Source organism: Orbicella faveolata, unplaced genomic scaffold (assembly GCF_042242905.1).
Source record: "Orbicella faveolata isolate gen_17 unplaced genomic scaffold, um_ofav_v1 contig_4, whole genome shotgun sequence".
Classification (NCBI taxonomy): Eukaryota; Metazoa; Cnidaria; class Anthozoa; order Scleractinia; family Merulinidae; genus Orbicella; species Orbicella faveolata.
In genome coordinates this window covers 11,348,752-11,372,192 of record NW_028301569.1, presented here as the reverse complement: position 1 = coordinate 11,372,192, position 23,441 = coordinate 11,348,752, and the positions used below count along the sequence as shown (strand labels likewise).

At 41.9% G+C, this 23,441-nt stretch overlaps 2 protein-coding genes and 2 pseudogenes across 2 annotated transcripts; 3 read left to right on the top strand and 1 right to left on the bottom strand.

The window, feature by feature from the left end:
* Nucleotides 1-637: 637 nt before the first annotated feature.
* LOC149101417 (uncharacterized) lies at nucleotides 638-5,277 on the top strand (annotated as a pseudogene).
* A 2,569-nt stretch (nucleotides 5,278-7,846) lies between these two features.
* LOC149101416 (uncharacterized) lies at nucleotides 7,847-8,800 on the top strand (annotated as a pseudogene).
* Nucleotides 8,801-9,416: 616 nt separating this feature from the next.
* On the top strand, nucleotides 9,417-19,295 carry LOC110059553 (uncharacterized). The gene is made up of 7 exons (XM_020766263.2): nucleotides 9,417-9,945; nucleotides 13,635-13,939; nucleotides 14,930-15,059; nucleotides 15,387-15,984; nucleotides 16,840-16,877; nucleotides 17,570-17,823; nucleotides 18,512-19,295. The coding sequence occupies exons 1-7, from the start codon at nucleotides 9,603-9,605 to the stop codon at nucleotides 18,632-18,634; spliced, it is 1,791 nt and encodes a 596-aa protein (XP_020621922.2). The 5' UTR covers nucleotides 9,417-9,602; the 3' UTR covers nucleotides 18,635-19,295.
* Nucleotides 18,680-22,496, bottom strand: LOC110059489 (guanylate-binding protein 7-like). The gene has a single exon (XM_020766182.2). It carries the CDS (start codon nucleotides 21,921-21,923, stop codon nucleotides 20,391-20,393), a length of 1,533 nt encoding a protein of 510 aa, XP_020621841.2. The 5' UTR covers nucleotides 21,924-22,496; the 3' UTR covers nucleotides 18,680-20,390.
* Between the last annotated feature and the right edge of the window lie 945 nt (nucleotides 22,497-23,441).

Genomic DNA, 23,441 nt, shown 5'->3' with positions numbered 1-23,441 from the left:
GAAAAAAGCGTTGGAGAATCATAAACTGCAGATGGAGTTCGAGAGAGAGATTTTAGAGCAGAAAGCGGAGTTTGAGAAAAACCGTGAACAACAAAAAGCAGCCACCCAAGCGACCGAAGAATGTAAATCGTCTTCAGCTGCCAAGCTCCCCAAATTATCCATAACGGAAGTTCAATGGAAGGATAGAAGAATGGCTCCCTTTCTTGGGGAAATTTACATCCGCAATAGATTCCACTGACCTGGCACCCCTCACTAAATTTGGATATCTAAAAGAGCTGTTGGAGCGGCACGTGAGCAAAGATATTGATGGGCTACCATTTACAGAGGAAGGATACGAAAACGCGAAGGCTATTCTCGAAGCGGAATATGGACAACCGACAGAGATTTTAAATGCCTATATCAAGAACATAATGGAGCTGCCGATTATTACCGGAGCAAATCCAAGAAAGGTCAAAGAGTTTTATAAACAATTGCGCTTCAACGTACAAAGTTTGGACACGCTTGGACGGCTCGCAGATGTCAAGGGAAACGTGAGATGTACTTTGGACAAGCTTAAAGGAATTAAGGCCGATCTGGTGCGTGGAAATGAAGGCTGGAAGGATGGGGTTTCAAAGATCTTTTGACAGAGCTGCAGAAGTGGACCCAAATCAATCCGGTAGAAGAGTTTGCTGCAGAAAAGCCAGAGGAAGACCCAACAGGGAAAAGAAATCAACAATTTAAACCGCCCCTGCCTGCCTTCAATACACATCAATCAAAGCCGCGTTCCGAAAATCAGTGTGTCCACTGCGAGGATGACAAACACAGAGCAATTAATTGTACAAAGGTCACAAGTGTTTATGAGAGACAGAAAATCCTATCAGAGAAAAAACTGTGCTTCAATTGCACAGGTGCAAGACATCGCGCTGATGAGTGTAAAAGCAAGTTAAGGTGTCAGATCTGTGATCGCAAACATCACACGTCCACTTGTCACAAGCAAGAAAACAAGACCAATCCACTCCTTGTCGCCACAGGAATTCCAACCGGAAATGTGACATATCCAGTTGTTGTTGTCGAAGTGGAAGGAATTAAATGTGGTGCTTTGTTGGACACGGGTGCGGGGAGCTCGTACGCATCTGCCGCCCTTTTGGACCGCATTTCAAGCATTGGGCACAAGAAAGAAGTCCGAAAAATAGAGATGTTGCTAGGAGCGTCAACAAGAGAAGTAGAGCTGGCTACTATCACCATTTCTGATGTAAACAGAGAATTTTCAATGCCTGTGGAAGTCACTAAAGGGGACAAAGGAGAACTGCTTTTCCTGGAAAACCCAAAGTATCAAGAAGTGATCGCGAGAAATCCACACTTGTCCAGAGTTGTAATGAACGATGTGGACACAAAGAGCCGCCTACCAGTGCACATAATTCTAGGAGCCGGTGACTACGCTAAAGTGAAAACAGAGAGTGTACCGAAGATCGGTGAGCCTGGTCTGCCGGTGGCTGAGTTGACGAAATTCGGCTGGATTATCATGTCTCCAGGAAAAGAGCCTCTAGACTTAACAAACGTACTGTTAACTCAAACATCCCATGTAGATTACCAGGAACTTTGTCGTCTTGATGTACTTGGGTTGTCTGACACACACCCTAACGACCAGAGCAGCGTGTATGCCGAATTCAAAGAGCAACTTGTGCGACACGAGGAGGGCTGGTACGAGACTGACTTACCATGGCGAGGAAATCATCCTTTGCTACCAAACAATAAGGACGGAAGTCTTCGACGACTTGCAAGTCTAAACAAGAAGCTTGAGCGTCAGGAACTGACAAATCAATATGCAGAGATAATCGAAGATCAGAAGAAAGAAGGGGTTGTCAAGAGAGCAGACGAGTCATCTAGTAATTGCCGAGAATTCTACGTACCACACAAACCTGTCCTGAGAACCACAGCGGAGTCAACAAAACTGCGAATTGTGTACGACGCGTCAGCAATAGCCTTCAGCGGTGCTCCGTCGCTAAACGACTGTTTGCATACTGGTCCGCCCCTGCAGAACAAACTCTGGAGCGTGCTAGTAAGAGGGCGCTTTAACCCCGTGGCCATTACCGACGATTTACAGAAAGCATTTCTGCAAGTGAGAGTAAAAGAGTCTGACCGCGACGCAATGCGCTTTCACTGGCGCCGAGACGAACAATCCCCATTGCAGACCCTTAGATTCACCAGAGCCCTATTTGGACTTGCGCCGTCTCCTTTTCTACTGGGGGGAGTGATCGAGGTGCAGCTTAACCATTGGGAGGAGAAAGAGCCGGAACTAGTAGCCAAGATTCGCAAGGAACTGTACGTTGACGACTTAATCTCGGGATCAACTACAGTGTGCAAGAACTGAAACTCGAGAACTGAAAGATAAGACCTCAACAATCTCCCAAGACGCTTGTTTCAACCTTCATAAGTGGCACTCAAACGTCCCCGAGCTGGAATCAAAGCAGTCTCCTCAAGCAGAAGGAGAACCAACCTACGCAAAGCAGCAGTTAGGAGTCCCACAAGGAACATTTTCTATTATGCCCGGTCTCCCGTGGAACAAAGAACAAGATTCACTTAGCATCACAGTCCCACCAGAGAAAGCAACGCTGAGTAAGAGAGGTATCTTAGCTAAGCTAGCTAAGATATATGACCCCCTGGGACTTGTCTCGCCTGAGACACTTAGTGGCAAACTCATCTACCGCGCAGTTTGTGATACGAAAGGAGCCTGGGACGCAGACCTATCATGTGATCTTGCCAAGCTGTGGGCCAAGTGGGAAAGCAAACTGCCAGAAAGCTTTACCATACCGAGATCGCTAGTTGTTCATCGTTTGGAGACGCGTGCGCAAATGGAGTCGCAGCCTGCGTTTATGCAGTCATCCGACAAGCATCCGGAACTAGCCAGGGCCTAATTGCGGCTAGATCGAGACTGTCCAAACAAGGACTGACCATCCCGCGGTTGGAATTGGTCGCTGGTCACATGGCTGTGAACTTCGTTGACAATGTGAGAGACGCTCTGGACGGGCTTCCTGTAAGAAGCACACAATGCTGGTTGGACAGTTCAGTAGCCTTGTACTGGATTCGAGGGCAAGGAGAATATAAGCAGTTCGAAGCAAATCGCGTGCAGAAAATAATCAGTCACAAAGAGGTGGCATGGCGCCATGTTCCCACAGCAGATAATCCCGCTGATCTTGCAAGTCGTGGAGGGCACGTAGAGGAAGCTGATCTGTGGTGGCATGGACCAAGGTGGCTTTGAACTCCAGAACTTTGGCCAGCGGACGTACTAAACGAGCCGTCAGAAGAAAGCCAAACCGAAGCTAAACTTGTGCAGAAAGTGCTGGGAGTTGCAGTAAACTAGAAAACCGAGATTGAAGAAGTGCTACACAGGTTTCAGTTACAGAAAGCTGTACGTATCTGTGCGTGGATGCGGAGATTCGCACACAACTCGCTCCGTAGCCGAGGAACACCACGCGTCCTGGGACCACTGACAACTGAAGAGACAAACAGCCAGCGGCTCTTCTGGGAGAAACAGGCTCAGAAGAATTGTGACATTGAACGAGATCGCGTGGAGCTGAACCTACAGCCAAACCAGGACGGACTATTAGAATGCCGGGGCCGAATACAAGGAGAGTATCCAGTTTACATACCAGAAACCAGCATGCTTGGTCCCCGACTAGTAGAGGAAGCACACCAAGAAACACTGCACGGGGGAGTGGGGCTAACCATGGCCAAGGTGCGTACCCGTTACTGGATTCCAAAATTGAGACAGCTGGTGAAGAAAGTGCGCAAGAGCTGTCATGGGTGCAAGAGGTTCAAGCATCGGCGTATGCAGCTCCGCCGCCTGGAAACCTGCCAACTACCCGGACGCAAGGAACCAACCCATATCAAGTGATTGGAGTGGACTACGCTGGTCCAATCCGATATCGAGTGTCTAAACAACGAGAAGGAAAGGCCTATGTCTTGCTATATGCCTACAGTCTTACGCGGAGAATTTATCTTGACCTCCTACCAAACTTGGAAACGGCAGAGTACCTAAAGAGTTTGAAGCAGTTTATCGCGCGCCGAGGACGACCGGAACGAATCTATTCAGACAACGGCCGAACCTTTGTTGGCGCAGCAAGTTGGATTAGAGCTGTCATGGATGACGAACAACTGCAGACATACCTCTCCATCAATCAAATCAAATGGCAATTCAATCTGAGCCGCGCGCCGTGGTGGGGAGGGCAGTTTGAACGATTGATTGGTCGTGTCAAGGCAGCCCTAAACAAGACAATAGGGAATGGCCTACTACGGTGGAAAGAGTTACAAGAAGTCCTACTGGATGTGGAGATCACGCTTAACAACCGGCCGTTAAGCTACGTAGAGGATGACGTGTAGATGCCCCTTCTAACACCGAATGCTATGCTGTTTTTGAACAGCAATTTGCTTCCAGAATTGCAGCCGCACCACATTGAGACCGCTGACCTGCGTAAGCGAGCAAAGCACTTGCTGAAGTGCAAGGAAGCAATATGGAGCCGGTGGACCAAAGAGTACCTACGCAGTCTACGCGAGAGACACCATGCACAACGAGGGACTGGAGGAGAAACGCCTGCTATTGGTGACGTGGTGATCATCAAAACAGAAGACAAAAACAGATGGAAGTGGCCGCTAGGAATCATCGAAAATTTGATCGTTGGAAGTGGCGGAGTCGTTAGAGGAGCAAAATTGCGTGCAGGAAAGTCCTACGTGGAACGTGCTATTCAACAGCTTTACCCCCTGGAACTATCGTGTGACAGACAGCTGCCAGCATCGCAGGCGGGAATGAACCCAGAGGCTGCCCCATTTCGCCCAAGACGTGATGCTGCAGTTGCAGCGCACTTACGTTTACAAGAGATTAGCCAAGAGGAAGTCTGAAATGGACAATCTGAACGAAAAGTGCTATCAGCTTGCATTTAGCTGACGGACTGACACTATAGAGACAGTCGTTTTGTTTACCTTAAGAGAAATGATTATCAATGTGATGAGTGTGATTATTTTATTCGAGGCAGCTCGAACTTGAGTGGAAAAACATATATCTCCCCCGGAGATATATGTGGGGAGTGTGTCGAGAATATGATTACGTAATAAGGGTGTGACGCTGTTAATATTTACTTAAAACTGACGAGAGACAAAAGAAGAGATCTTTTTTGTACACGTGGGATCGAGTTGAACGAGCGAGTAATGAAAAGTGTATATCGAGAGTGATTAGCGTTGAGCTTGATGTAAGCCTGTATTGAGAAATTAATCAGAGCATTAAAGCAATTCACAACAGTTTGATTCAGACGACGTCCTTTCTGCCGTGCTTTTGTCGAACTTAATTCCTGAATTTAGGTCGGCGCGGCAGGAGCACGACGTCTGAACTGGGCCTTAGGGAAAAACTTGATCTGTAAATAGATGTAAAACTCGTTTGAGTTTACAAACCTAACCTTGGAGAATGCTAGGCAGGCATTCCTGGCTTGACAAACTGAATCTACCGACTGTTACTTAGCACTTCCACACGAATACTCTAAAACAAAGAACAGAGGATTCCAATGAAGAACCTGAAACATCTTTAAGCTTAAACAGCCCGAAACTACAACTGGAACTCTGAAGTTCACGCCAAGAATTTCCATGCATGCCTACCGTAGGAACTAACCCGTGATCACACACAAATTTGGTAAACAAGTTAACCAACATAATTTCACTGAATGGAATCAACAAACTCCCGCCATTTAGTGCGGGCTAATCTAAACGTAGGGCAGCCTTGACGGTCATAAACAATCGCTTAACGATATAAGATTACTGATTTGACTCTCAAAGTCACTAAGTAAAATAACACTCAGCTTCACAATTAACAAACGTAATTACTTCAGTTAAAAAGTACGGCATTACATAGTTTAGCCATTTCATACGCTAAGTACTCATTTCATAGACAGTTTAGCCATTTGAGAGGTTAGGTGGACCAATTCCATTTTCTGCCAAGCCATCAGCGCATTTCGTAAATTCATCTGAGCTGTGGGGTCAAACCAGGGAAACGTGAAATCGTTTGCATTAAAGTTGGGACTCGAAAATGGATATGGCGTGGTTACTTCGTTGAACACAAATATTGATGCCCATCTGGGTACAGTTCTGTTTACCCTTTGACCATTTTCCCAGCTTACGACGCGGTAATTACTGCCGTTCCTGTAAATGTATCCAAAGCGAAATGTTCCCGTCGCGTCCAAATAACATCCAAATGTTTTTGAAGGTATATTTCCTCGGAAAAAAAGCTGTATTCCGTGTCCAATGTCTTGAACACAAGGTGGTATCACGTAGTAAGAAATCATATTTCAGGCTTCTGTTGGTCTGGACAAACAGGTTGACGGCGAATTCAATGTGCACAACAGTTGATTTTGGCGTTGAACTTTTAACGACTCTCTCTGAAAGCGCAGTTTTCCATTCCATTCAATTGAATTCCTTGTTAAGTTCTGTGATTGGCTGAAATATATCACACCACGCATGAAGAAATTTTCTAAGAAAAACAGGGGGCGCTTTCCATTCGACCAAAAATTCCGAGATTTCCGGTCCGAAATTGAATGGAACGGTAAAATTTCCGGGAAAAGTTTTCGAAAATTTAGGAATACGTTTTGAGTGCACCCTCTTTGATGGAATTTCCGGAATTATCGAAAATTTTGTGTTCCATTCACAAGAGATGTCGGGTTTAGTCTCCCTACCGAGCGTGAGCTCACGTAGGCGGTCGAAACAGCGTAACAATGCTCAGCGTGTGGCTTTGTGTCGAACGATTTCAGTCTTTTTCTACAGCATCAATGCAGCAATTTGTTTCCTTCAACCAGCAACGGTATGTTACAGCTGTAGTTATACTTTTTTTTATCTTGCTCGAATTACGCTAACTTCGACTTTCGCTCATCAGTAGTTCTGTTCCCGCCGTTTTGTCATTTTGTTAAATCAAGTTAGCACAAAGCAGGCAACTGCAGCCAGAAGTATTACGTCGTCATTGCTATCGAGGATGGTACAACTTATTGTTTCTCAGTCATCCTGCTCTAAAGCCGCGAAAATGTTCAAAAAGTCCGCCATTTTCAAACACAACAAAGTTTCACCCAGCATGCCCTGTGTTGCAGAGCACGTGACCTCGAATTCTGGGAAGCGGTCGGACGCGTTCCATTCGACCAGCGAAAATTCCGAAAATTTGAACCGGTGATTTTTGTTGAATGGAAAGCGCCCAGGATGTCGATGCATGTCTGATGCACTCTGAGGGCGCTTTCCATTCAACAAAAATCATCGATTCAAATTTTCGGAATTTTCGCTGGTCGAATGGAACGCGTCCGACCGCTTCCCAGAACTCAAGGTCACGTGCTCTGCAACACAGGGCATGCTGAGTGACACTTTGTTGCGTTTGAAAATGGCGGACATTTTGAATATTTTCGCGGCTTTAGAGCAGGATGACTGTGAAACAATAAGTTGTACCATTCTCGATAGCAACGACGACGTAATACTTCTGGCTGCAGTTGTCTGCTTTATGCGGAGGGAATTAATTCTTGTAAATGGGTACATCGAAGTAACTATTCCAGCGAATTTGTCGGGGGAGTTCGAAAACCATTTCCGGATGACTAGGAAAATGTGTCCGTTATTGACACAAGAAATAATGCACCCTGGGTGGATTCCAACTGGCAATTCATTTGGGCGGCCCGCAATTTTGCCAGAAAAACAAATACTGCTGTTCCTTTGGAGTGTGGCAAACAGGGAACCGTATCGTACGATCGCCGACCGTTTTGGGGTGACTATGAGCAGTGCCTACAGAGCAATTCGTCGAGTGACGGAACGGGTTATTGACCTCTCTGGAGAATGGAAATTCCATCAAAGAGGGTGCACTCAAAACGTATTCTTAAATTTTCGAAAACTTTTCCCGGAATTTTTACCGTTCCATTCAATTTCGGACCGGAAATCTCGGAATTTTTGGTCGAATGGAAAGCGCCCTGAGAGTGCGAACCTTTTCGGCGTTAGATTTCACGTGTAGTTTCACGTGACTTATGATGTAAACAAACCGGGAAAGTTCGGACATTCTAGTCAACCACACGAGTTCGATAAGTAGTGTTCTAACAGAATGGTCACGACTAGAAGATGTGCTTTTGTTACATGTAAAAACGATTCCCGATACCCTGAATCATGGAAAAGAAACCCAAACGGCGATCCAGTGGAGTTCTTCCATTTTCCTGGCGCAGTTAGACAAAACGAGAGATGGTAAAAAGTGGCTAAAAGCATGTCACCGCGGTGACTCGTTCGTGTGCACGAAAGACAGTTACATTTGTAGTCTACATTTTGTCGGTGGAAATGGTCAAACAAAAGATCCTATATCTGCCGTTGCCAGTAAAGAAAGGGTGCGTTCATCAATATGTGCTTTTATGACATTTTTTGTCGTTTGAATTAATATTTTATACCGTGCATAGGTGTCGTGACTGAATCGTAAAAGAAAGGCATCTTGTGAACGGGAGGCAGACAAAGCGAGAAGCAAGAAATTTGTCTTGAACGATCAGTGGCTAAAACCCTACTGACGCTTAATCGCCATACTGGCAAATCTAAAGAAGAACGTGCCGCCCAGTGGCGAGTTCATGAGGAGAGCCTGATGAGGAAAGCATGCAGAAATCAGGGGCACCCAACGGTCGTTGGGTGCCTCTGAGAAATTCGAACCTGAAGAGCGAATCGACGAGTTTCCTGAACCGATCGAGTCTCAAATCAACAGAAAGACTGACTGTGACAAACTCTACAAATTACACGTGGATAACAATGGAAACCACGCAGACCTATCACTTCTAACGGCTCTACTCTTGTGAAATGTCCTCCTAAAAACAGGATTATTGCTTAGCGAAATATTCAAAGATCCCCCCTATCGTACCATACAAAAGGGGTAGATCCTCAAAAATATATTAGTTCGAGCAAAACTCTCAATGTAAGGGGGCGGACGCAGCGTTCTTCAGGCACGATGCAAGTGTAAAGGTGGTAGAGATGGGGGATGCAAGCACATTGCGGTCGCCATGTACTTTTTCATCAGGATGGCGGAAACTGAGATAAATACGACGAAACAAATCGCAATGCTATATAACATTCTGAAACGGACCAGGCGCAGCTAGAATGGCAGGAAGCTCATCAGAATGGACGGGGACTGGGAGTAAAAGTACAGGAAACGTGAAGTTCAAACCTCTCTGTTCCAATTCTGTTCATAAGAAAGACTGCTCTACCAATTAAGGTAATGATAAAAGAAAAAAAATAACAAGGATGGTTAAGACCAAGGAATATTTATAGTCCGATCGCGCCCATTCAACCAAACGGGATTTTCAAGATTGGTTGTCATTTATAATTAAATGATGTTTTGGAACACATTTTACTCGTGACAAAATCGCTCAAAATAGCTTGCACTTGCGTTGGAAGGTATCTTACCTTGGGAGTGAAAACCGACAAAACGTTAACATGTTAGGAAATCATTCCTAGTGCATGACAAGGCGTAGCACCTCATGTAATCTCTATAAAAGGTCATCGCTTGTTTTCATTCAAAGCTTGAGCCTCGCACATAGTTGTTTCTATAAATTAATAACACGACAGTGAAACTGCAATTCTCAAGAGAAGTTATCATGAAGGTGACCACACCACTGCTAGCTGTGGTTATCGTGCTTCTTTCAGGAAAGATGAACTCTGTTTCAAGTGTGAATGTGACCCGATTGCAAAACAACGACAGGTTTACTAATCCTAACCACACAGCAGTGTCCAGCTGTCTTGCAGGCGGTCAGTCATCCTCGCTTGTTGATTCCTGTAAGACTTTTCATTCGACTATCACCAGAGCAAAATGTTCGTCTTCGAGCACTTGTTGCGGATCGTGCCAGTGCGAGAAAGATTACCCGATATATCTGGCTCACTTGGGAAAATGCGTGAATCTTGTAGAGTTTAACTCGGATGTTTTTGGACCCGGGTCAACAGGTAGGTCAAGTCTTACATAAAGTCAAATCTCGAATCTCATTGCCTACAATGATGTGAAGGTAACTAGCTGGAGGTTTTGCACCCACATCGACTCAATCAGCGATCAAGTGCGTAAAATTCATCTTTCTCCTACCGAGCAAAAAAAAAGACAACATTGTGGGTATAATGAAACAAAATCACACAAAACATGTTTACTTCTTGTTCTTTAATCCATTGACGGTGAAGACGAACTCGAAATAGAAAGTTTATAATGAGGTGAGCGAACTCGGTGGGTGCGAGGTAGCATTCGATGTTATAGAAAGTGTTCGGAGGAGTAACTGCGCAGTTTATTACAATATGACAATTAATTACAGTTGATCTACACAGGACAACTCAGCTTAACTGTCAGTAGCATGTGACCACATCGGTACGTTATGATCCATTGACAACGAATTGACAGTCTTGAAAAATGGCATAATGTTATTCCTTTGAGGCGTGAAAACCATTTGCGTATCCATTGTTTTCAGGGTTATTTGTGGACCGGATTATTTGGTTTGGGAGTAATCCAAATGGTATGCTTTGTCATTTCCTGTTAGATTGGGACTATTTTTTCCTGGGGGTGGGGGTGCTCCCTTACCCGAGCTATAAAGGTACGGTATGTGCGGCTCTAAAAATTAAGGGGTATGGTTTCTGAACCGTTTTGGTCTGAAATGAGGGTAGGGTTTGGGCACTCTGGTCTTGAACTGGGTATGTTTTAAGAAGATGCTACTCAAACTATATGTTTACGCAAGCCATGTACCTGCCTTAACGGCTTAATTATCACTCTGCAATAGGCTATCGAAGTTTGGGTCTGGTGGGTCTGAAACAGGGAAGAGAAAATCGCACGTTTTGGTCTGAAATAAGGCAAGGGTTTCAAGAAGCTCGCCGCACCCACCCACCCACCCACCTATTGTTTTCTGGGGGTACCCCGATCTATTTTTATACCTTCTATGTCTAAGATCGTTGAGGTCTTAGTGACGGTTTTGCTATTAACGTGAACCAGAATGTATGATGGAATATTTAACATAGGTCCATTCCTGGGTCCAGACAATTTAGTGGTTTCAAACTGAATAAACCTTTTTTCAGATTTTTTCTTGCAAAAACTCCATCTAAAACCTCCAACCTCAGGACCCCTTGAAACAGAACTACGATTCGGAGCACAATTTGGCGACTTTTGAAAAAGATCCCAAAGAGTACATGACATTCATTAAAGTGCACCTAACCCCAAAAATTTTTTTTCGCTAGAACGAATCTACTTATTATTTGAAATAGTTCTGCGAAAAAAATTTTGGATTCCGTTAAATCCTCGATTTTCTGTGCCACGACGAAATCTCGAAAATAGCTCCAAAAGACCGCCATTTTGTTTCACGACCGAGTTTGAGGAGAATGGGTCCAGCGGCTCTTGTGACGTCTACCCAGGAAGGTTGGATATCTCATTTCCTCTCATCTCCTTCAGGATGGTGCAATACACATTCGAAAAGTGCGCAGAAACGCCTTCCAGAGGTGCTACCGGCTGTTGCAGCAATATTCCAGATTTAAAGAAAGGTATACTGTACAATTTACTGGCGATGATCGGCTAATGGTGCAATAAAGACGTAAACGATGGTTGATTTTGTCGAACCGAAACAAGCGAACTGAATCTGTGAGAACCATTGAAGAACTCTCACTGGAATTTGTTCCGCAGACTTTCGAACGCTGTTTTCATAAATTTTCTGCTTAAAGCTAACCAGCAATTTGTAGAAATACCACCGACAACCTATATCTTCCAATCCCGCAGTATTTATAACATAACCGGCAAAGTTGTGTGATCCGGTCATGATCAAGAAGCGTTATACTGATACGTAAATAGATCGCAACTGTACGCCGCTAACCAACACTTATTTCTCTTTCGATTTAGATGAAAGTCGAAGATTAATCCTCTAGAATTACATGATAACAAAATTATTAGACTCACAGAGTTTTTCGAAGGTTTGGAAATCAGCAGTGTGACAAAGATTCTGTGCAATAGCGTCGAAAATATGACCGCGTAACATTATCTGCGGACCGCTTAGGGAACACATCCTTTTCGCTTATCCGACGAATTTCACTGCAAACTTTGAGAACAATTTACATTGGTTATTTGGAGTTACGACTTAAAACGTGTGACAATGTGAAATCGGTAATTGTATGAAATGTTTCCTTCCGCCTTGCTTCCCGCAGCTTCAAAAATACAGGTCCAAACAATACGATTTTCAATCGATCGAAGCCAATGTTTTGGAGGTCGTCAAGTCTCGAAAACTGCAACACGTACGTCGCTCTTATAAACATGAAGCATTCAACTGAAAGTAAAACACAAACTGGATTTAACAGAACCTTGACAAAATACATTCTCGGTAAGGACAAATGTAAACGGGCTATAAACACGCGTGGGAATCTTATGTTTAGTTGACGAAATTACCATCCAAAGCAGTCCTTGAGTTTTCTTTTCTGCTGTTCGTTTGCCTGCTCCTCCACTTCGTATCTACCTTTCCATTCCTAATATACAAGCAGCTCGTCCGCAAAGACGTCTTCCCCGTCGTCGCTTGAAATATTGCAAATTGCTCTCAAAGCTCTAAGCAGTGAGTTCACAGTTGTCGAACGTGCTCGATCGAAGTTTATTTCGGAGCCTTCCGAATCGAAACTTAACTCTGACTCCAGTGACGAAAAAGAAATGATTCTGAGACAAAACTTGGACGTTTTAGTCCCAAAATACATCGGAACGATTAGTTTTGCATTCTATTTTCTCGAGCGAATACAGTGAGTTGACTGAGGCGCTATTGTGTTTGGTTCCTGGGTAGACGTCATCAGGTACCGCCGCCCCAGACTCCCTAAAACGCGGTCGTGAAACACTTAATCGCGACTTTGAAAGGGCATAGAAAATCGAGGATTCAACCAAATTCAAAAATTTCTTCGCCCAAATGCTTCAAATAAAGTCTAGATTTGTTTTAGCGAAAAAAAAATTTTGGGGTTAGGTGCACTTTAAGTTATTGGTGTGTCAAACCTTTTCAAGTTACATAAAATATATTTGTCAAATTCAGCCTCTTAAAGTGATCAAAATATTATTTCTCTTTAAAGCATCGATGCATTGTTAAGTAGACAGGTACTGAGAATAAAAAAAAATCATCAACAAAGGAATATTGCCCTGATGAAACACCAAATTCTCAGAAGTAAAGTCAGAAGATATGTACGCCAACAAGTAAAGAGAATTAAGAAGGAATCCACCAGAGGTTCGAGTAACAAGTAGACTCGGTACAAAACTTTGTACCAAGGTTATTATATTAGTATTGCAAACATCTGTTCTACTGTTTTAAACATCTTCTCATTTAAAAGAAATGATTTCTACTGTTAAAAACAAATTTTGAATTAGAACTCCGTATGAAAGACTTGAAAGAAATGGTGACATAAAACTGATGATGAAATTTTACCTGTGTTTGCACAATTTCTCTGAACTTTGAAAGTTATTTTCTCAAGTTTCCATGAGAAATTGTTTACGGTGTTATTTCAGGCAACTATTTATATCTTTAGCTTTAAGAAATTGCAAAATCACTGTAATATACTTGCAATTACTTCTGGTACAAGGTTTTTGCCCACTTAAAACTGAAATTCTATCGGATTTTGTTTTAACATTTCAATCTTGGTTGTCACTGTGTTAGATTGTGGTGGGCGTCTCGAAATAAAAGGTGGAGGTGGAGGTGACGATGACGATGATGATGATGATGATGATAGAGATGACAAACACGACAAAGATGTTTGTAAGGTTAAAAACTGGACTCCTCCACTTATCGATTTTCAAAAGTCATCCGATCCGAAAATTAAATTTTGCCGCGTGAAGCCTAAAGATACTGAAAGATGCGATATACAGACAGCCCGTTACTTGGGGTTTGACCAATGGAGAAACTTCACAAGCTTCCAGCAAAGGTTTTGGACTGCAAAAAATAAGAAAGACAGGTATTTAAAGGTAAATAATGTAATACAAGTGATGAGTGTGTAAGGAAGTTACATGTTGTGCTACATTCATTACGTTCATTGCATATTAAAGAGGGAATGAACGTTCATGCGGATGATTAAAGAGAGAATGAAATTTTTTTGAGAGGTCTCCTGTATGAAAAGGTTGGGAATGCTTGTCGTTTCGCTTAGGAGTTTAAATCAAGGATTCTGGTCTCACTTTGTGTGTTTAGAATGAAACCCCACTATTTTTAGCATTCGAAGTATGTTTTAGGGTGCACTCCAAGAAATAATGATAAAAGAATATTAAAAGAAACGCACTTATTTCCGTTTTAGGCTCGATTTCCGTCGCTCTTTCGAGTGCGGTCTACTAGCGTGGACTCCTTTCTTGAACAGCAGCTGGTAATCGAGCGTATTTCGTTTTAAGTGGTATCTTTTAAGGATCAAATAAAGCTCGAGCTACGCTCAGATTGGTCTCCTTTAGGGGTTTAGTTTAAATCTTCCGACGAGCATCCCGACCCTTTCATATGGGAACTCCCCCCCCGGGAAAATTTGATCCTGAGCAGAAGTGCATATGCAGGAGAGTTCTTCTCCGATCTTGTTCTTGGACCACTAGATTTCGTCAGGAGCCCATATAATGGGCTCCTGATTTCGTGAGTGCGTTATTTATAGACCAGAACATCATAGCCAGAAATTTCCATCACTAACTCATTGGATCTTGGCCACTTTGATCCACGTTAGCTATTTTTGAACGAAATTTTGCTGACTTCTTATAACACAGTAATAACCATATTAGCTTATTTTGATATTGTAAATAACTTATCAGGTCTCCAGTTAGCAAAAATGCTAAATCCCTCGACACGGAAATAAGTTTTTGTTCTTTTGCTTCTTTGTTTACTTCTCGCTGACCAGACTCTTTGGTTAGTCTTTCCTCCTCCAGCGTAATTAACAAAAACTATTATTTTTTATTTATTTATTTTTTTTCACGTTTGTTGATTTGCAGTGGAATGACTCGACAGTGTCGCATTTAACAGGAAATATCGTTGTTATTAACGTCTCGTGCAAAGAGAAAGGGTCGAAAGGAAAATACTTCACTTCATGCTTCATGTTTAAGACTGCTGGAACTCACGTAGGTAAGCAAAAGTAGAAACAAACAGAGATCACTGGAGTACAGAACATACCGATGGTATACTTAAGAACATTTATCAGCAAATACTAAGTTTAAAATTTTTGAGTTAGCCAAGGTGAATGAAAGAAAGAAGCCACCATATTGTCATATAAGCTAATCAGACTCTATAAGAGTTACGTTTATATATGTATATTGCTTCTTCCATGAAATCATGTTTTCGAGGCTGTGCACACGAGATAAATATAATGTACTTGTATACAAAAATACAGTTTACGGAAGAAGACAGTTAGCTGTTAGGGATTAAATAATTTTCTGTTTCAACCATCTTAAGAGACAAAAACATTGGCAACAACAACAAAACCAGCGACCACAAAACCAACAACAAGGAAACCAGCAACCGCAAAACCAACGACAGCAAAGCCAACACTGCCACCTACAACAACGAAAAAAACAACAACAAAGTCAGCGAAAACAAACCCAACAACGACAGCAAACCCGGCAACAACAAAACCATCAACAAAAACAACAACAGAACCAGCAATAACAACAACAATAGTAATAATAACAACAAAGCCAGTGACAGCTAAACTATGGACAACAGCAGCAGCGACAACGAAAGAATCGACAACAGAAATCTATTCACGAACGAAACCAATTACAAGAACAACGAACCCATTCAGCGGCACAACATCAAAAGAGATAGAAACCACGTCGTTAACTGAAACTGAACCTGAACAGAAATCCAGCGAAATCACCATGACAACCACGGAGTGGCGCAGCCCTGGTAAGGACAAGATCTTGGACACGTCACGTGATCATAGTAGCAGCAGAAGCACAATAGTTGTCGTTGTGTCCGTGCTGTGTACGCTTGTGGCGCTCGCTACCTTGTCCTTCATGACAGTATACCTCTTTAGAAAGTGGAAAAGACCGTACGTATACACACCTGCTACGCAACGCTTTCGAGTGGTATACCATGAAATATCACACGGGTCACTTGAATTTTCTCGGTATACATGCGGACCTCTTGGCGTGTGTACACCACGTATACCAAGAAAATACAAGTGGCAAGTGGGATATTTCATGGTATACCACGAGAGAGCGTTACATAACTATTTTATACCACGCCATAGAAAATACAGTGGCCAACACAATCAATGCGACATACGCGCGGCGCATGATGGGAAGGTTAGATGTGATACCGTTGAATATACAACGGCTTTCCTGTATTCTGATTGGCTGTATTTTCTATGACATGGTATAAACATAATTTTTTTTTTTACCTGAAGAGAGGAATGTACAGGGGAAATCGTCTTATAAGCACTGCAAATGAGCGCCTCAAAAGTTATGACGTTGTCATGATGTCACAAGGGTGCATCAGTTTACTATCAGTGGCTCACTCAGTTTTGTTAAATAAAAAGTCCGACAGACATAAATGGAAATGAAAATATTCCCAAAATGAGCCGGGTTGTTGCGGTAAAACAAAAGCCATTCCTAATCAGCAGAGCTATAACCTTGCGTTCAGATTCCTTTTGGAATTATGACATCGACGCTGTGGTTTTTATTTGTTCATAGTTGACAAACGGACGCTACAGAAATAACCGTTTCTCCCTTTTACCACCTCCACCTAAGGTTTACCGCGAAAACACTGAGACATCGAACAGTAGAAATTATTCCAGTGAAAAATTTGAGACTTGAGACTGGAGTGATTGATTATGAATGTCGAGGGCTGAGGGAGTTTAAAAAAATGCATATTTCCCTGTACTGATAATTTCCTTTTTCGCCAGGAAAAAAGCCATAATCAACAGTGTTAGTAACAATCAGAGTAAGTGTATCTTTTTGTCCCTAAGATATATATAATAAAACAACTTTATCTGCATAAAAAATACATAAATATCTACATGCAAATAGGGTGCCAGAACTTAATCCTCATATAAAGCTGACCCCCTTAATTTACATATATAAACGACATACATAATTCTAAAGAATTCTTTTAAGGTGTTGTCAGTATTGTCTGTTCAATATGAAAAATAGGCTTCTTTTTTGACGTTAACTAAGGCTTGGATGGGATACCGAGAAACCGCTCTGGACGTGTTTATAAAGGGTTGGACTGGACCAAGTATAAACAAACACACATAAAAGAAACTACTTTTAGTGCGCACGCTCCAAAACCGCTGACAATACACAACAGACTGAACCAAAAGTTAAGTCTCTCTGTTTTAAAGGAACTAAGGGACTGAAATCATATCTTGAGAAAATTGGCCAGCTGTTTGTGTCCTATAATCTATCTTAATCTTCCTTGGTTGTAACTATCCTCGTTGTGTTCTTTGTTATTGTCGGGTTCCTATTACATCTCTACCTTAATAGATCAGAAAAAATGGCTCAGGATATTGTGACATATATACTGCTTTATTGTCTGGAGATAGGGTATATGGTCATTATAAAAGCGAATTTTATACTTTGCTGCAGATCTTGATGGTAATAGTGTCAGCATCCTCTATGATTTCTCTCTTACAGTCGACAAACCGGAAAATCACGTTTATCAGACCCAAGACAATGTTTACCAACTCCTGAGGTATGACGGGAAATCAAATGCACAAGGACAATGGGAACCTCCTGCGTACCAGGGGCTCGCAAAGGGTACATTCGAGGGAAACTGGGACGAAGGAGAAGTTTATACCAACCCATCAATGTATCAAGACCTTAAGACAAATGACGCCGTTTCTAATGGAGAATACTTACCGGCTTATCACCCTCTAATGAAGTCTACGGTATGCGACTCCATTCTAATCAAATTCTGCTTAATTACGTCTATACATTTCTCACCGTACTATTTTAAAGGCTTTAGCCAATCGTCACAACTGTAAACAACACAACCAAGGCAGTAGCCAGAATAAATTATGACTGAGGCGATGTCCATGGTTTAATTCTCTTCCTAGGTGTTAATGGTGTTTATGACGACTTAAGCAACAACAAAAAAAACGAAAAACAATGACTGAGGCAAGTGCCTCGGTTTGCCTGTTACTAGCTACGGCCCTGACAGAACGAGCCAATGAGAACTAAACAAATGCACGTAACCAGCGTCAAGCGCGGGAAAATTGCGCGGGAAACCGCGATCGATCAATCACGCCAGTCACAAGTGGTTTTGATTTTTGTTATGGCTTCTGATTTTCTGAACAGAGACTTGAGGGTTTTTTAAACCAATAACAGTGCAGTGAAGTAAAGGCAGTTGAAAGAAGTTCCAGATAGACTTGAAAGGAAGAAAACAAACCAATGAGTTTGTTTGCTCCAATCGTAGATCTCAGAAAACGTAAAACCTAAGCATACCCAAGTGCATTGTACTTTCAGCTGTTGAGCAGTCAATTGAAATCGCTCATCTCTATATAATTTGTTTAAGACTAGGGTCACCCAAAACTTTTTCTATGATCTAATTTTTATCTTATTTGACTTCATATTAAGATGGAGAATGTCCCTGAATATGACTGCGGATACTTGGTGTTGGTTGGAGAGCATGACAAACAACAAGATACCGCTGACCTAGAGGACCCATATTATTTCAAAGTTGAACAGACAATTGAGTAAAGCACCAAAGCCAAGATTAAGAAAACAAAGAACTGGCCCACAGAATAATCAAAATAATAAGAACAACTATATTATTGTGTCAAATCATTTAGCGTACTGTTCAGTTACGCTAATTGAGGACACCTAATTATAACTACATTACAACAATCATATAATATTGCACAAATGGTAAAATATAAAATGTAAGAATAGATAAAATAATAGCATAAGTAACTAGTTGTTACATAGAAAAAAGTCTTGACAAATATTGAGAAAACTCGACTTCTTCAGCACACCTCTTAAGAATGCCTACGGATTCAAGAGATTTTATAAAGTGACTAAGTTTTGACAAAACAACGTGACCTAAATAGATTTTCTATTCTATTTCGCTTCGCTCAGCCGAATAGAAAACATTTCTATTATAGGTAGAGAAGACAAATAATATAACAAATAGTGGAGGGAGCCTCCTATTTGTCCTATGCTACTGTTCGAAACCTAGGTAAGACAAACTCTGAATTTCTAAAAGAATACTGGCTATTGTTATCACACGGTGACACCAGATCGTCTTTCCAAAATCGAACACTCCTTGTGTATCAGAAACACTAAATTAATTAGTTGTACTTAGTAAAACTGTTTTTTTTTAGTTTAGTTTCATTTGTCATAACAGAGGACGGAACAAGAACATTATGACCACATATATTTGCATCGTCACAATGATTGAGAAGACACGCAGTAGGGGATCCAGACCTTGAGCTAAGCGGGTGGAGGGGGGGGGGGGGTGGGGGGGTTGTTTTGCTTGCCCTGCCGCCTTTTCTTCCTTCTGCGATTTTTTTTCTTTTTGGGCCCCTCTCCTAGATCCACCAATGACACGTAATGATATTTTGGGGTATATTGGGATTTGCGTTAGCTAACCAAGTTCGGGAGCTAGATAAAAGTTTCTGTAACAAAAAGCAGCTAACACTAGTACCCATGTATGGGATGGTTAGCATGCCTATTCAGCACAACCGATGTAACGTCATAAAATGAATGTTCCAAGCTCGGGTGGCACTACAAGTTCATTGAAAATTCACTGGAGACTATGGAGACAGAAGGTAGTTTTGTGAATTAACAGTAGCACATTAACAAGGTAGTTATTCTTCTACTGTCTCCAGAACGAACTTGAACTTTTTTTAATCAATCAACTAATACATTTCACATGTAGCATTCGGGTTGAATGAGATTAAAACATATGGAAAAAAGGTCTTAAAGAATGTCAAGAAAATCCCAGACACTGTAATGGAGAAGTTCACGCTCTAAAAGGCATTATGGGTAATCAGGGCAAAATTGCAAAGAAACAAAGTAAAGAAAAATTGCAAAGAAACAAAGCGACAAAATATACGTTTTTCTTCATATTTCCGTTCCGAGTTTAATTTTCGAGAAGAAACTTTTACTGTAAATAGAGAAACCTCTTTTCTACATTTACTAGCGTTTTTGAGTCGATTGAGCTAGGCATTAGCCTACTTATCAGAGTGACGGAGATGTTATTTTTGTGGCGACTTGATCAAATCATTCGGTTTTAACAGTAAAAAAAAAATTCGTACGCCCACAACAATCACACGCTCGGCTCAAAAACGCTAATAACCTAGAAAAGGGGTTTTTGCGTCTACAGAACATGTTTCATCTCCAAATGTGAAATCAGGACGCAAACACAAAGATAAACATTTGTTTTATGACTTTTTTTGCCCTGATTACCCATAATGCCCCTTAGAGCGTGAACTCCTCTATTGCTCCTCAGGTTTCATTCTTCATTTGAAACACGAGGAAGATCTGCACTACATTGTAGACCTACGCTGAGTGGTCCAGCTGGGCTACCGAAGAAATAGCTTCCAAGGGCCGTTCCAAAAACTGTGCCGAGAAATCGCTCAAAGCTGCTTCCACCCGCACTCGCTTGAGCCTGCTGTAATTGAAGTTGGAAAATTTGCTGTGACTTCATTGCAGTTTCTTCTTCCAATCTTTTATTTAGCATTTGCAATTGTTCTCTTTTCTCAACTTCCTCACTGAGCTTTTCATCTTTGTCTTTCAAATCTTTTTGCCATTTGTCATGAGAGATTTTCATTTCTGTTGTTGTCTTCTTTAGTAACTCCTCCTGTTCGGCCGCTCTTTCTTTCATCTCTTTAATTTCAGCTGCCCTTTGCCTAGCTGCTAGCAGCTCTTTCTTCGCTGTCTCCACCTCTTCTGGTAAAGCGCACTTAATCTTGAACTCTGCCATCGTATTCTCCATATCAGCACCAAGTTCGCCCGCTGTTTTATCCAAAACAGGTCGGACAATCTTGCCATAAGCGTCTGCGCAAATTTGTCTTTCCAACATGAGGTAGGCGTCGTTAAAGTCCATCCAAGCATTATTGTTCATAGCGTGAAATAGTTCCTTCACAAACCTTGCAAGTGATTCCCCATCCATCAAGCGATTGCCCTTCAAAGATTTCTTTTGCGGGCTTTTTTTGAACTGCTCCACCAATGACAAGATCACTTTATGAAAATCAGTGTTCCTAAATTTGCGCATGTCTTTGAAAATCGTAATATCCTGAACGTACGGTATTTGATTTGCGGATATTTTGTCCCTCGAGAAATATTTCCCAATCGTTTTCCTCTCTTCCTCCATTCTGTCCTTGTTGTCCAAACTCAGGATAAAATCATGGATATATTCGTCCAGTGTGTATCCCGGTGGGGTTTCAAGTGCTCCACGCACCATTATACCCAGGTGTGGGAAATTGTCAAATCTCTCATCCGGGAATATCATTTCAGTGAGCCTCGAGATGAAATACAAAAAATCTAGAACATGATTTTGCATCGTATCACGAGTAAATATGTGAACTGCTGACGACACAAGGGCGGTAAACATGCTTAAATGAGTCGTGACAGCATCGTCACCCAGATTAAGACCTTCCACATCAAGCAGGATTGCGTTACTCTCATCCGGGGTCTTGGCTGGAATTATCACGGCCCAAACACCGTGCGTGACAGGAACCTTTGTATCGCCAGTCTCGAAGGTTTCCTGAAAGGCATGAAGGCTGTTTTCGTTCCAGAAATGACGAATAAGGTTTAACGTAGTCGATTTACCAATTCTTGCATCTCCAACGGCGCTTACAACAACAATTGGTCCACGAAGCTTTGATATTTCGACCAAACAACGTGAATCAAGTACAAACTGCTTCGTCGTGAAGTTGTATTCGAGAAGTTGTTGAGCCTTTTGAGGTTTGAAAATTGTTGCCAAAGAACTCTTAAGGACGCAAACGGCCAGAAGAGCTAAAATACAGGCTCGAAGGAAACTCATCTTCACTGATCAGCGGGAGAATCGAACTGACTGAAGCACACGAAAAAGGAAGTGATTTAACAGAAATAACTATGACAGCTGGGAAAAATCCCTTTTTCCGAGAAAGCCCAGCGGCGCGGTAAAACAATAATAGGCACTTGAGCAACAGACGTCGCCGGCCTGACGACGGCAACCGGAAACGTGACATTTCTTTCGAGACGTCACTGCGCATGTACAACACGTTGTGACCTGACGTTGCCCTGAGGTCGAGAACGTGAGAACGTGGAGTTTCACGTCGCGACGAAAACGTGAGTACTTAATCTTTTGTTTTGATCCCTTTTAGCTTACTTTTGTGCTACTTTGGTGCCGAACCAAGGTAAAGTTGCATAATGATTGCCTTTATGCTTAAAACAATGTTCTGGAAGTATTCCTGGACTGATTTTTTCTTAACTGAAAAATTGTTTTTGGCATGTCAAACTAGCCTTCAGCGAAGAGGTTGCTTTCATCCAACGTAATGCCGCTCAGTATAATTAGTTTTTTCAGATTTTCTCAACGTATAATCGGTAGATTGCTATAGCTTGAAATAATATTGATTTTATTTTGGCAATACCCTCGTCTTGGTATTTCGTTTAACGTAGAGGCTTTTTTAATCGACTCGATGAATTTTGTATTCGAACAGTGTGTACAAGTACATTTTTAATGTTTACAAGAGCTGGCAAACTTCGCGCTACCAAATTGTCTCGCCTGGATTTTATTTCTTGTAAATACAAGATTATTGCATCCTTCGCAGAATGCTGTTTACGATTCTTTATCAAAAGAGCTGGCGAAACTCCTGTATTTGAGCGGCCGATCAGTCTGTCGAATGAAAAACGCAGTGAGCTGAGATTTTGTTCAAAATCTATGATAATACACCTGTTTTTTTTTTCTCAATGAGCGGTGATACAAACTTTGGTTAAAAATCGCAATTAATTGCTTTAGCAATACACGTTTTACAAGTAAAATAATTTTTGCTATTTACGTTTGACATTTCAAAGCAGGCAAAGTTTATAAACTTGAATTGTTTCGTTATTTTTCGCAATGATTTTACATCTCTTAGTAAAACATGAATAGTATAAGGTTTAATTCCATCGAGTTATTTTTAAACTATAGTTTATCTTCAACTCGTAGACGGAGTGGACAAAACAAAAAGATGTGATGCTAGCCCGAGAAATCCTTCTTTAAGGATGGTAACTTGCTGTCGCGACCGCAACCTGAAGCCGTTCTAGCCCCAGTTTCTTATCGGTCGTCACGTCGCCGTCGTCAACGAAAACGTCTGTTGCTTAAGGTGCCTAATGTCAACAATGACTTTTACTTTATCGTCTCAGCTTGGAATATGTATATTTTCAGTTCCAAAAATCCGAGAACTAGTATTCATGATGTATTATACGATTTTTCTTGCTTTTTTCAAGTTTATACTCAATATTTCGTGACGCACATTGTGTGACATACCGTAATGTTCCTTTTTCTAACTGGGATAAATGCGCCTTTGGCGAATATTTT

What these genes read in the sequence shown, in the direction of transcription:
- LOC110059553 (XM_020766263.2), top strand. Translation starts at nt 9,603, where the DNA reads ATGAAGGTGACCACACCACTGCTAGCTGTGGTTATCGTGCTTCTTTCA. An exon ending in AGAAAGACAGGTATTTAAAG is followed by an intron (nt 13,940 to 14,929) that starts GTAAATAATGTA and finishes GTTGATTTGCAG; the next exon opens with TGGAATGACTCGACAGTGTC. An exon ending in CAGTGTTAGTAACAATCAGA is followed by an intron (nt 16,878 to 17,569) that starts GTAAGTGTATCT and finishes TCTCTCTTACAG; the next exon opens with TCGACAAACCGGAAAATCAC.
- LOC110059489 (XM_020766182.2), bottom strand. Translation starts at nt 21,923, where the DNA reads ATGAGTTTCCTTCGAGCCTGTATTTTAGCTCTTCTGGCCGTTTGCGTC.